This window comes from Saccopteryx bilineata, chromosome 4 (assembly GCF_036850765.1).
Source record: "Saccopteryx bilineata isolate mSacBil1 chromosome 4, mSacBil1_pri_phased_curated, whole genome shotgun sequence".
Taxonomy (NCBI): Eukaryota; Metazoa; Chordata; class Mammalia; order Chiroptera; family Emballonuridae; genus Saccopteryx; species Saccopteryx bilineata.
The window spans coordinates 191,155,182-191,168,007 of NC_089493.1; the positions used below are offsets into that span (position 1 = coordinate 191,155,182).

General features: G+C 53.5%; 1 protein-coding gene across 6 annotated transcripts in view; it reads left to right on the forward strand.

Moving 5' to 3' along the window:
• Positions 1–12,826, forward strand: part of KCNIP1 (potassium voltage-gated channel interacting protein 1) — a 288,179-nt gene that overhangs the window by 89,316 nt on the left and 186,037 nt on the right. For 4 of the 6 annotated variants that reach the window (XM_066273244.1, XM_066273247.1, XM_066273246.1 and 1 more), the window contains exon 1: positions 677–1,210. The exons of the other annotated variants lie outside the window; for them this stretch is intronic. In XM_066273244.1, coding sequence (XP_066129341.1) covers positions 1,150–1,210 — 61 coding nt within the window. In that variant the 5' untranslated portion in view covers positions 677–1,149. Of the gene's footprint in view, positions 1–676; positions 1,211–12,826 lie in introns of those variants that run through there. 6 annotated transcript variants of the gene reach the window in all.

Here is a 12,826-nt window from a genome sequence, read left to right on the forward strand (position 1 = left end):
TGTGTAATCTGGAGCTGAGAATTCACAGCAGGCAGACTGCTTCCTAAATTCAGCACCAACTCAGCCTGCCCCGGAGCTGATGGCTAATTAATTCAGGTGGGTAAGAGAAGTATTACGGAGAGAGTGAGGAAAGAAACAGCAGAGAGAGAAAGCGAGGGCCCAAAGGGGCCGAGGGCTCTTTTGCTGTCCCCAATTCTCTGTCATTAGAAGGTGGCCCTGTCCTTGGAGGAGCAGGAGGGACCCTTCCTCCCATGACAACCTAATTGAATGTGTTTTTCATCCCTCCCTGTTAGAGCAGACCCTCCCCCCCCCCCACACACACACACAAGCACACCCCATGAACTCAGGCGGCAAATTAAATAAGATTTCTCTTGAAGTCAAATGAAATAATGCAACATGCATACATTATCCCAGAAACAATCTGCTGCCCCTTGAACCCCACCCATCAGCCAGGTGCCTGGTGGGGTAGACCGCCCCCTCCCGCTAGTGCGGGCCGGTGGGTGGGTGGGCGGGCGGGCGTGCAGGGGGCAGGCTGCTGCGTGGTCCTCAGCGCCCCTATGGGCCCCGGGCCGGCCTGGCCCGCCCCGCCCCTCCGGGGTTACCCGCCCACCCGGCGCTCTCCGCGCGGCTCAGGCTTGCCCCCAGCTGGCAGGCAGCGGGCAGGCGGGCGCGCGGCTCTGCTCCGCGCGGTCCACGGCTCTGTTCATTCATGATTGGTACTCGGCCCCCGGAGACCGAGCCGGAGCGCCGCGAGGGGAGCCGAGCGTGCGGCAGTCGGGGCGGGCGAAGCGCGGCTCCCGCACCGCACGCGGCACTGGCTCGGTAGCCTCGGCCGGGCGGGCGCCCGCCCTGTGTCCAGCGCCAGGCAGGCTCCGAGGCACCGTCGTCGGCCCCTGGAGAAGGAAGCCACCGGGCCCGGTTCCGAGGGCTCGCCGGGAGCCGCTGGCCCTGTGAGTCCGTGCATGTGCGGGGCTGAAGACGGGAAGAAAAGGCTCCCAGCGCCCCGGCCCCACGCTCGCTGAATAACAAGCTGCCAGCGAGCTGCCGGGTGCTTTTTCTCCTCCAGTTCGGAGTAGAGCATCCACACTGGTTTCTGTCCAGGGGAGGGGAGGGGCTGGGCCCGGGGTCCCAACTCAAGTCTTGGCTGCCATGGGGGCCGTCATGGGCACCTTCTCGTCTCTGCAAACCAAACAAAGGCGACCCTCCAAAGGTAAGCCAGCTCCTCTTCTTTTTGTTCCCCTGCCTGGGTTTGGGGGTGCTCCAAGCTGAGCTGGGGTGTGCCACCTGCCTCCCTCCGCCCGGACTTCCCTCTCCCCGAGGACCGGGCTCCGGTTCCTGCATCCAAAGGAGTGAGAAGCTGGCGAGAGGGTTGGTGTGAACAGCCTTGCAGGTGCCCGGGAGGGGGCCGGGTGGGAGCCTGCGCTGGGGGTGATGGGCCCCAGGACCCTCCTCCTGGGGAAATCCCGAGGAGCAGAAGGAAGGGGCATGTTCATGGGTGGGTGGGGGGCGGTGAGTGAATTGTCTGGGTGGAAACGTTGGGAAGCTCTTCCTGTTCCCATGACGGCAGGCGATCGTGTGGCTGTGGGCACCCAGCAAGGGTACTCACACATTCACACGCTCCTTGGGGCCAGGGCCAGTGCAGACCTGGGAGCTCATCACCAGGAAAAGGGTGTTCTGTCCCCCCAACCCAGAAAACCTCTGCAAGCCAAAAGGAATCAGCTGCTGCCAGGCGGTACACCTCTCAGGGCTCATGTCCTGGAGCCTCAGGGAGTCCTTAGGAGACCGGGCATCTCACAAGGGTGCTGCCATGCTCAACCGCTGGGAGCTGAGGGGCCGTCAGGGTGTGGCGGAGAGGTGAGCTCGCACCAGGCATTAGAGAACACGGTCTCCTGGGGTCCCTCCTGCCCGGCTCCCGGCCCATAGCTGCCTTTCCCCAGCTGAGACGCGCCCAGACTCACCGGCGGGACCGTTGTCGAGCCGGGTCCGTGTGAAGTTGGGGCGGATATGTGTTGCTCCGTCGAGGACGATACCGGCCTCCTGTCCAGCAGCTAGAAAGTTGGTTGTCGGAATAAAGAGACCAGATACAGATAGGAAACCGAAAAGGATGGGTTTTGTTTTGTTTCGTGCTCAAATACTACTGTGCGCGGCAGAAGGATTTCAGTAACCTGGCACTAAAACCTTCAAGTTCTGCCACTGAAGCTCAGGTTCTGGTGTGAATCCCTCCGGCAGGGACTTCAGGCAAGTCCCTTGACGCCTACTACTGGCCACGGGTTAGATCAGCGTTAGGATAATGGTGCCCCCCAGGGTGCGCTCTTAGGACTTCCGTTAGTCTTGCCTGATACTGGGGGGAGGTCTACATTGCAGAGCTCCCCGGAATAACCTGTTCTCGAGGGTTCCAAACATCTGGTCCCGTCCCCAGAGACATCAGGCTGGGTGCACACTGAGAAGTGGGTTCTCTGGGAAGAGAGCTTAAGGGATGAAGCTGGATTGGTGTTTACAGCCTACAACATGGAAGAGGTTGATCCATTCGTCCCACTGAGGGACACATCCTCCTGGCAGGGGACGGACTGGTTGCCCTTTTAGCAGTCCTAGACAGGACAGACAGGTCTGCAAGCCTTGGCCCACGCCCGAACATTCAGAGCCCTCGGATACTGCTTGACTCGGGGCAGAGTTCAGTACCAAGCCCCGTCTCTTCTCCCATCATCTGTCTCTCTGACCACCATCTCTCTGACCACCATGCAGTCCCCAGAGGCCAGGGGATGGGGGACAAGGATCTCGGCGAGGCAGCTAGGTGTCCAGTGGAGTCTAGGTGTGAATCCTTCCCTCTGAGACCTCAGGCAAGTTGCCTCACCTCTCTAAGCCTCAATTTTCTTACCCATAAATTGAATGAGAATGCTGCATCCGGGCAGGACAGTGGGTGTGTGGGAAGTGGATGGAGGGAAGGAGGGTGCCTCCTCAGAAACTGTAAGGGCTGCAGCCCCCAGGGACCCAGAAGATATTGTTGAAAGGATGTGAAGATCAAATGAGTGATGGATAGGGAGCTCCGGGCACAGGGCTGGGCGAAGATTTTTAGCTCAGACATTACTGTCTGCCATTCCCTTCTCCCACACAAAACTCCAGGTCACCCGGGATGAATCCCCACCGGATTCCCCGTGGCTGGAGCTCTTTGCGTCTCTCTCCCAGGATTCTAAGAAGGAGAATAGGGGGCACCAGCATTCAGTGAGCCCCTACTGTGTGCCTGACACAGTGCTGGGTGCTTTATCTGTGCGTTGGCGTTTTAACTCACACAAGCTGTTGGGTGGGACGTCAGCCCCTCTCACCCAAAGCCCCAGTGCGTTGCCTGAAAGTGGCCAGGGCCCACACTGGGTACAGTCCCCCGGGCATTTGCCCCGTAGCAGTCTTATTTTACTGTGTGGTGCCTCGGAAAGCTAATTTGCAAAAGACCCTTCCTGCAGAGAGACGTCTTGGAAACCGTCTGGGAGGCTGGTGGTCAGGGGTCGTTTCCTGGATGGGTCCCATCCCCGCCTGGGACCTCAGTGTCTCCTCTGTAGAAGGAGGTGGTTACATTAGACATTTCCTCAGGTTTCATCCAATTCTCAGATTTGAAGATTTGTTTTGCTCATGCTCTCAGCAGAGCGTCTACTGTAATCTCTGAGACATCAGGCTCAGATCTAATTAGACGTCGTCAGAGGGAGAGGCGGAGGTTTACGACTCAGGAGTCGGTCTCCCTGCTGGGTTCAAATCCAGGCTCTTAGCACTTACTGTGTGACGGAGCCTTATTTTCCTCGACTCTAAAACAGGGGCAGTCGTAGTTCCCACCTCAAAATAGCTGTGTGTTGTGTGGATTTCAAGGATAACAACAAGTCAACTGCTTAGCACAAGCCCTGCTACATAATAAGTGATCGGCGAATTCTAGCCGCTGTGAAATGTATGGCTCTACTGCTTGGGGCCTGCGGATGCCTAGAGCAAGGGCATCCTGGGAGTAGCCAGTGCCTCTAGGCTCTACGGCTCATTTCTAGAACCTTCTTTCAGCCTTGTCTAGGTAACTAGGACCCAAAACCAAGGTGCGCAGGTGCTGGTCCTGCTGCTACTGCCCCTGCTGACCTCTGCTCTGTGGCTGGCCCTGAGAGCACCTCGCGTGTCTTGAGAACATAATTGTGTAACACATATATTTTTTAAATAGAGCAGAAAATCTATATGATTATTAGTCTAGGGAGAGGGAAGCACCTGCCCACCCGCATGTTCAGGAGGAACTTCCTCAAGGCGGCAGAAATCCCAAGTAGTGTAAGAGTTATGCCACTGACTAACAGCATTCTGATATGGTTTCTGTCTCTGTTTGGGAACTTTGTCTTTTTATTTTACTTTTTTTTTAATTTTTATTGATCAATTGATTTTAGGGAGAGAGAGAGAAAAAAAAAATAACATCGATTTGTTAATCCACTTATTTATGCATTCGTTGGCTGATTCTCGTATGTGCCCTGACTAGGGATCAGATGGTGCTCTAAGCAACTGAGCTACTCAGCCAGGGCCTTTGTTTGTCTTTAATTAAAATGATGAAAGCCCTGCTGTTGAAGGGAGGGGGGCGGGTTCAGCCTCTACACCCTGGTCCCAAGTAGAATCCGACTCCAATAGTTCTGCATGTGCTTAGCATACCAAGGACATTGCTCTGGGCTTGTGTGCATCAAGTGCAGAAGGTTTAGGGATTCGGAGTGACCGGAGGAGGAAGCTGCAGATGGAGCAGCTGGGAATGTGGGGGCAAGAGGATTTAAGGAGGGAACATCACTAGACCAAGTGCCCCTCCACGGAGATCTGCCTATAAGCAAATAACCCCACGTTGCAGGGGTGGCTGGGTTATCAGTCCTCCACGACTGAGGGAGGGTATGTACTCAGAACCTTCAGGGAGGGCTGAGCCTGGGGTCTCCAGAATGCTCGTTTGATGAGATGAGCACGCTAAATCCCGCACAGCAAGTTAGAGACAAATGTGGGACTGGTCCCTGACTCCTGGACCAGTGAGCACGTCGGGAGGCTGGCTTCGGGGTTCATTGATGAGGCGGCTCGTTCAGCCAGGAGCGATCTGGGAGACCAGCAAGGGGCAGCAGAGCATAGAGAAGCCGTCGTTCTGTCGTTACAGGGTCCTGGACTTGAGAGACCTTTGGAAAGTCAACTCACCTTGGAAATGCCAGTTTCCTAATGTCTTAAGAGGAATACTGATTTACAGAGCCCCTTTATGCTGTGGACGTTGTCTGTTTCTGCCTGTCTGTCCATCCTTTCAGCTCTCTATCACCCCCCCCCAACCTCCTTGTCTAATAGTTAAAATTCTACCCACATTTCAAGACTTCACTGAGCTGTTTCCACATTCTGGAAGGCTTGCCCAAGCCCCGGAGAAAACGGACTTCTTCCATCTACATTCCGAAATCTTTTCAGCTGTGCATTCTCATGACTCTCCAGTCATGCTTTGGCTTATGGGATGGATGGTGGTTTTCACCCCCTCCTTCACCCCAGAACGCCGGCTTCCTGGGGGGAGCTTGTCTGAGCCACCGAATCACCCTCCGCGGCCTGCAGCTTGGCTCCTTGCATGTAGTAGGTACTCAATACATCTTTTCTGGAAGAAATGATAGATAACGGAATGGCCGCCTGCTCTCTGTCCTATCCCTTGAATTGCAGCCCCCTGCGGGAAAAGTTAGCATCCCCCTGGAATTCCCATTACCAGCCCTCTGCCTGGAAAGAGTTCTGTTCCTGGGTCCACCAGCTTTGAATTGGCTTTGTCTACGAAGGGTTCTGACTCTTGTTTACCACGAAGCAGGGAAATGCTGAGAACAAGGTCCTGCTCCCCAGCCTCCTGATAGTCACAAAACTATGAGGGAGTCCACACCCAGTGCCGGGGATGGTTCTGGTCCCTCAGTCCTGGAAGGAACTCGGTGGCGCTCAAGGCAAACGGACGGAGGGAGATGGGAAAGACGGAGAGACGGAAGGGAAGGGACTACCGCCTAATATCAGTGCCGATGTGCAGCCCGGTGCCTGGAAAGGGACTGAGTCTTGGACCTCTTTGTATACCTGGAGGGGGGCTCCGCTCAGTAAATGCTTCATAAACGTGCAAGGGGACAGGAAGGGGAAAAAGAAGTGAGGGGATGAATGGGCAAATAAGTAAATGTCAGAGAAAATGCATGATAGCGAGGATGATGGAGGGAATGAGTGCCTGAATGGATGAATGGATGAACAAACAAACACACGTGTGCATAAATTAATGAGGAATGAAGTCCTAGAGAGGCGGGAATAAAAGCCTTTCTTTGCACGAAGAGCCGTGATTGTGGTACTACCCAAATCTTGGATCTCAGCCTCCCCACTGTGAAAGGAGGCAGGAGTCGGTGGGAGAGAAAGCCCTGACACAGGTAATCGATAGTGAACGTACAGCCGGTGCTTCTTAGAAAGCTGAAAACGAGAAATTCGCTCAAGAAGAATCCTGGTAATATCTTGGATACCAGGACGTATGTGTTGTCTTTGGGGAAGATGGGAAGGCACCTCTAACCTTTCACTCTTCTGTTGAGTCATTCAAAAAACTAAAGTAAGGACTGGCCCAGGAAGGTCTCCCTTGTATTCCAGGTTCATGGTAACCTTATCTGGGCGAGATCAAGAACCTGTATATTTGTCTACCCCTTTACTTGTTCGCTAAGCAATTCCTTAAATGCCCTTTAACGTTGCTTCCCTGATATCTCTGTTCAAGATCCACTCTGGCTGCCCCACTCTCCTTCCTCCCCTCCCTCCTTGTTCCCCTGGCGAACTCCTACACATCCTTCAAGAGCTCCTTCAGTTTCACCCCTCCCAGGCTCCTGCAGGCAGAGCACATCTCTCCCTCCCTTGTTCCCCTGGCGAACTCCTACACATCCTTCAAGAGCTCCTTCAGTTTCACCCCTCCCAGGCTCCTGCAGGCAGAGCACATCTCTCCCTCCCTTGTTCCCTGACAGCTACAAATCTTGCACACTGTGTGATTGTGGATTCACTCAGTTATCTCTGTGACTGGCTCTCAGGGAAGGCGTCTTATTCCAGGGCCTCTGTGAGACCTGACCCCCCCCCCCCCGGGGTCCAGGCTCGATGGTTGTCGGATGTGGAGACGTCTGGATGGCTGGACCAGGGTGTGCGTCGCTGATGGCTCCGCGTAGCGCAGGAATGCGGCGGCGCAGATGAGCCATCCAGGTCCGCTTGTGGGAAGAGGCACTGCAAAGTTCTGCATAATCGCCTGGCGCTGATGTTACAATTCATCAGGCAGAGAATGAGCAGTGCTTAGGAGGCAGGGCCGGGGAAGGAGGCAGGGAGAGGGTCAGGGCGATGCTACCTGAGAATTCTGGAAGCTTCAGAGAAACTTGCCTTATCCTTAAATGCTTCCCCTCCCTCCAGGTAGTATTTTAAATAGGTGACCTTCAAGAGGGTTGCTGTGGTCAGTTGGGCTATACTAGCTTCCCCTGCTCTGGCGACAGGAGCAGAATTTAGGATTAATTCTTCTTATCCAGGCGGCTGCAGGGAGAGCCTCACTGGGGCAGTGCTGGAAATGGGAACCACGCTCAGATCAGGAGCGTGATGTAGGACCGGGACCGTGGAATGGTCAGAGCCACTGAGTTAAAGCGAGAGACCTGGGCTCAGACTCCGACTCGGCAACTTAGCCAGACCTCTCTCTGAGCCTCAGGGTCCTCCTCCGTAAAACGAGGACAATGATGGTGTCTCCCTTAGGGGGCTGTGTAAAGGCTCAAGAAGGTAATGAGCTCCTCTTCACTTAGTGAGATGGTCGCAGCAGCCTGGGGTCGTGCTGGCTTCGCTGTTGCCATCCGTCTGTCTGTCTCGGGGCTGGTCCCTTCCTCCTCTGTTGTTGCACCTGTCTGTCGTCCTTGGCAATCTCTGTCCCTGCGATCTGTGGCTTCTGGTTCCGTCTTTCTGGGACCCAGAGCCACCAGAACAATCATGGCCAATAGAACTCTGGGCAGTTTCTCTGGTGAGTCCTCTGGGAAGCTGTCTATTTTAGAGGATGGAAGAAATTCCCAGTGGTGGGGTAGGACAATGTGGATCCTCTGCCAGTAATGACCGTGATGACAGTGATGATAATAACAGCAGCAGCTAAAGGTCTGGCCTCCTCGCTGTTTGATTAACCCCTTCTCAGCCCTGGAGGACAGACCCTATTGCAGTGTCCATTTTGCAGATGAGGAAACTGAGGCTCTCTCAAGGGAAATGCCTTGACCTGAGTCACACAGCGTGTGGGGAGCAGTGCCCGGTTCCAGCGAGTCCCAGAGCCTGCGCAGTTAGTTACACACATCACACTGACTTCCTGCCTCCCAGCCCGGCCTGGGGGAGGCACAACCGGAAGGGGGAGGGCGGAGGCTGGGGAGAAGGCCCGCACAGACCGGCGGAAGTGCCTCATTAGCTACGCAGAACCATCGGGCCGCTGGCAGGCCTTGAGCAAAATGCTTTTAGCCCCAACGCGAGCCCCCCCATCTGTTTCCATTTAATCTGATGCTGCAAAAGCCTGAATATGAAATGATTTGGGGCAGAAGGCCAATTAACAAATTCATTAATAGGATCAAACATCTCTCCTCGCCTCTCGTTTGTGGGAATAAAGATCTTCTCCCTTTGTTACACACCCATCGTGGCCTGTCAGGGAAGGATCATGCTGAAATATCTCCAAGCTTGTCAGAATTCCTAGCCTTGGCAATCAGACACCGGTTCCGTCAGTGTCTTCCCCTCGCCCAGCGGGGCGGGGAGGGGCCAGGTGATGGACGAGTTGTCGTCATGGCAGAGGAAACAGCCCCGAGAGCTTGCTGATGCATTTGCCTTCTGCTCTCTCATCAGTTCCCTTTGTCCTCACCCCCATGTGTGGCTGGCCTAGATCTGTGTCACACATGCGTATGTGGCGTGGCGGACATGGATCCTCTGCTCTCACACCTGAATATGGAACCCGGCTCTGCAGCTGATGAGCTGGGTGACCTCAGGCAGGTCAGCTCGCCTCCGTGAACCTTCATTTCCAACAGGATATGAATAGTAATTTTCTCCAAGGTTGTTAGGAGGATTAAATGTAATAGTGCATGTGAAGAGACAGCGGTCAGAGCGTAGCGAGAATGCAGGAGAGGTAAAGTCTTAACCATCGGGAACCGTGCTCCTCAAAGTGTGGTCCTCAGACTGGCGGCCTCACATCGCTGGGCACTTGTTAGACATGTGATCTCCAGCAGCATCTCTACGATCTCATTAGAAGATATATATATATATGTGTGTGTGTGTGTATATATATATATATTTATGAGATGACACATCAAGCTGGAAGGGATCGTCGAAGCTTTCTCAAGTTCGAGTCTCATTGTACAGCCGACCAGACAGTCCAGGGAAGGCGTGTGCTTTGCCCACAGTCACGCAGCTTGAGTGTCAGACCAGGGATCTGAACCCCAAGCCTCACCAGCCCTGCTTGTCTTCAGAGGAATTGCTGTGAAGCCGGATTTCCCCGTGTTTGTTTCATGTATGTTGATGCTTCTACTCTGCTGGTGCTTTAAGCATCTCTTGAATGAATGTGCCTGTTGGGGTATTTCCGCCTCGGAGTTGGAACCAGACAGGAAAAAGTAAAAAAACAAAAACAAAACTGTTCTGTATTGAGCACCTACTGTGTGCAAGGCACTGTGCAAAGGGTTGACAAACACAACAATGATCACAAAATGTCTTTTAAGCTCTTATAATAGGAAGAAAAAGAAGGCAATTTATATGTATAACACTTTGTGCCGAGTGCTGTTCTTTTATGATACATTAAACTAATTCAGTCCTCACAACCCTGCGGGGTCGGAACTATGATGACCCCCATTGAACAGATGAAATCTCCTACTACGAGAGGTAAGCATGCACCCTCCATTTTCTGGAGGAGGAAACTGAAGCTCTGGAGGAAGTGACTGGTGGAAGAGCCAGGATTCACACCAGCTCTGGTTGATTCTGCATGCAGGGCTCACTTTCCGGAAGCACCCTGTTATTTGCTGTGTTCCCAGGGTACATTCTAAGGGGCGGGAAGACCTGGGACGAAAGATTGAGTATTGAATTCTGTCCTGACTTTTTCAGGGGCACCTTGTCTTTCCTGGTCCCCTGTGACATCTGTCCTCACCTTGTGCTACCTCTCCGGCATCTCCGTTTCTTCCTGTCCACAGCAACCACTCAGCACGTTGGCCCACATCACGTAGCTCATGATGGAGCCAAGTCAGACTCCCAGCTGCACCCTCCTGAAGGAGGAACTGCTGGAAGGAGATCAGTATGTGCGGCACGGTCTATGCTGGGATTTGAACTCAGGTGGTGTGAGCCCCGTGCCTGCACGCTTAGCCACCAGGCTAGAGTGTCCGGGCATCTCACTGCTCTGAACTGCAGACTGTGCTACGCTACGGGGGCTCTGGGGAGGGAGAGAGCATCTCTACCTGAGGGGCGGGGCCCGGAGAATCCAAGGTGGTGCCCGGAAGAGGTGGCGTTGCAGTTTCAGAACAGAGCTGGGCTTGGCCCATGCGGAAATGTTGGCTAGCGAAGGTCTAGGCAGAAAGAATAGCATGGACAACCTCTACCAAGGCAGATAGCAAGAAAGGAGGAGGGATAAAAAATGGCAGTGATGTTTTAGACTTTTGTGACTTGGAGGATGTCAATAAGCAGGTTGTCATCAGACTGGGAGGAGACAGAGTGGAGGCAGAGAGGAGTCAGGCTGTCTGCATTCAGGAAGGGGTGGAGGGAAAACCCTGGAAGGTAAACGAGAACAAGGATGAGGGAAGGACGGAGTCACTGGGATCAAGACTGTCCCCTTCCACCCCTGCTCAGTCTGCCCAGGAGTCTCCCCGTGATCCCGTCCACCCACATCTACCCGCTCCTCCTCCCTTCCCTGTGCACTCACTGCTTGTCCTGCATGGTTTAGCAATTGATTGCCTTCAATTGCTCTATAATCGCTCCCTGTAAACATGCCCCGACTCTCCAGTAAGACACACTTTCCTCCAAGACCAGGACCTTTCCTTCTGCTCGTCTGAGCTTCTCCAAGGAGTCCAACACAGTTGTGGGCACATGATTGGTACTTGGTGACTTCAGTTGGCATTTCACAGAGATTCACAAGGGCTTAGGTTTCTCTAATTGGGATTAAGGTAGGAAAAAAATACTTGAGAACAGCTTTGAGACCCCCCCCCCCCACACACACACACACATAGACAAAGCATATCCATAGGGTCTGAAAATCAGATTATAATGTAGCACAAAACGTAGTGCATTGGAGGCTGTTGTATAATAGCTTAGAGTTAGTTGATGGAGAGAAAAAGGTGTGAGGTGTTGGGTGAAATAGACCTGAAGGCCAGTCCTAGCTTAACCCTCAAGAGCTGTGTGGTTTAAGCAAATATTTATCTCCTCTCTGCATGTCAGTTTCTTCATCTATTAAATAACAAGAATCACAATAACTCATTGAATTGTCTGGGGGATTAAATTAGATAGTGTGAATGTAAGTGTTAAGCAAACTGCAAGGCAGTGCATAACGGGTGGGTGTCAATATGGAGGTGATGATAATGATCATGATGGTAGGAGTGATCTTGACAAGTGTGGTGGTGATGATGCTCACGGCCACGAAGGTGGTGCTGCTGGCAATGGTAGCCATGACGATGGTGCCAGGGAATAGATGGTGTCGGTGGTGGTGATTGTAGTAGGGATAATGTTGATGATGGCAGACGTGGTGGTGACAGTGACGGTAATAGTGGTGTTAATGGTAGTAATAGTGGTGGTGATAGGTTGTGTTTATGGTGGTGTTGAAGCACGGTGATGGGCCCTGGCCAGTTGGCTCAGTGGTAGAGTGTTGGCCCAGCTCGGCGCGTGGATGTCCTGAATTCGATTCCCAGTCAATGCACACAGGAGAAGCGACCATCTGATTCTCCACCCCCCCCCTTTCCTTTCTCTCTATCTCAATCTCTCTCTTCCCCTCCTGCAGCCATGGCTTAATTGGAGCAAGTTGGCCCCTGGTGCTGAGGATGGCTCCACGGCCTCCAGCTCTGGTGCCAAGAAGAGCTCAGTTGCTGAGCAACAGAGCAACATCCCAGATAGGCAGAGCGTCACCCCCTAGTGGGCTTGCCAGGTGGATCTCATGCAGGAGTCTGTCTCTCTGCCTCCCCTTCTCTCACTAAATGAAAAGAAGCAGCAGCAGCATGATGGTGTTAGCGGTAATGTGATTTTTATGGTAGAGGTAATGTTGCGGATAGGGTGGGAGTGGGAGTGAGGAGGATGAGATGGTGGCAGTGCAGGGTGGGGTGCTATTAGTGGTGCTGGTGATAATAGTAGGGGTGATGTTGGCAATGACGGTGCTGGTGACAAAGTGATGTCTGTGGTGGGGGTGGTGGCGGCTCTGGTGGACACGAGGCTCTCGTGCCCTTTGTCCAGTCTGTCTTCTTTGGCCAGGCTGCACAGAAGGATTTCCAACCCCGAGAATTTGAACTTCCCCAATGGATTTGTCCACAGTAGGGAAGAATAAGACAGTCGGCTCACGCCTCAAGATTTCTCCTCTTATCCACGATCAGGACATTCAGAATTACTTTCCTATGAGCTGCATCCTTGACGCTGGCATTCCCGGCACATAGCACAGTGCCATGCCCAGCACATAGTCAGACTTCAGTAAATATTCGCGAGGTGGAAGGATAAACTTGCAGAAGGACACAGGCTGTGGTCTTGGGTAAACGTGTCCGCGTTAAATGTCCTACCTCCAAAGGTACGCAGGGCTATCAGACAACTTCCGATCCCATCAGAATGTCCCTGCCCTCAGACTGGGACCAGCGTGAGCAGGGTCACACCCTCCTTATCTGGAAAGCAGGGA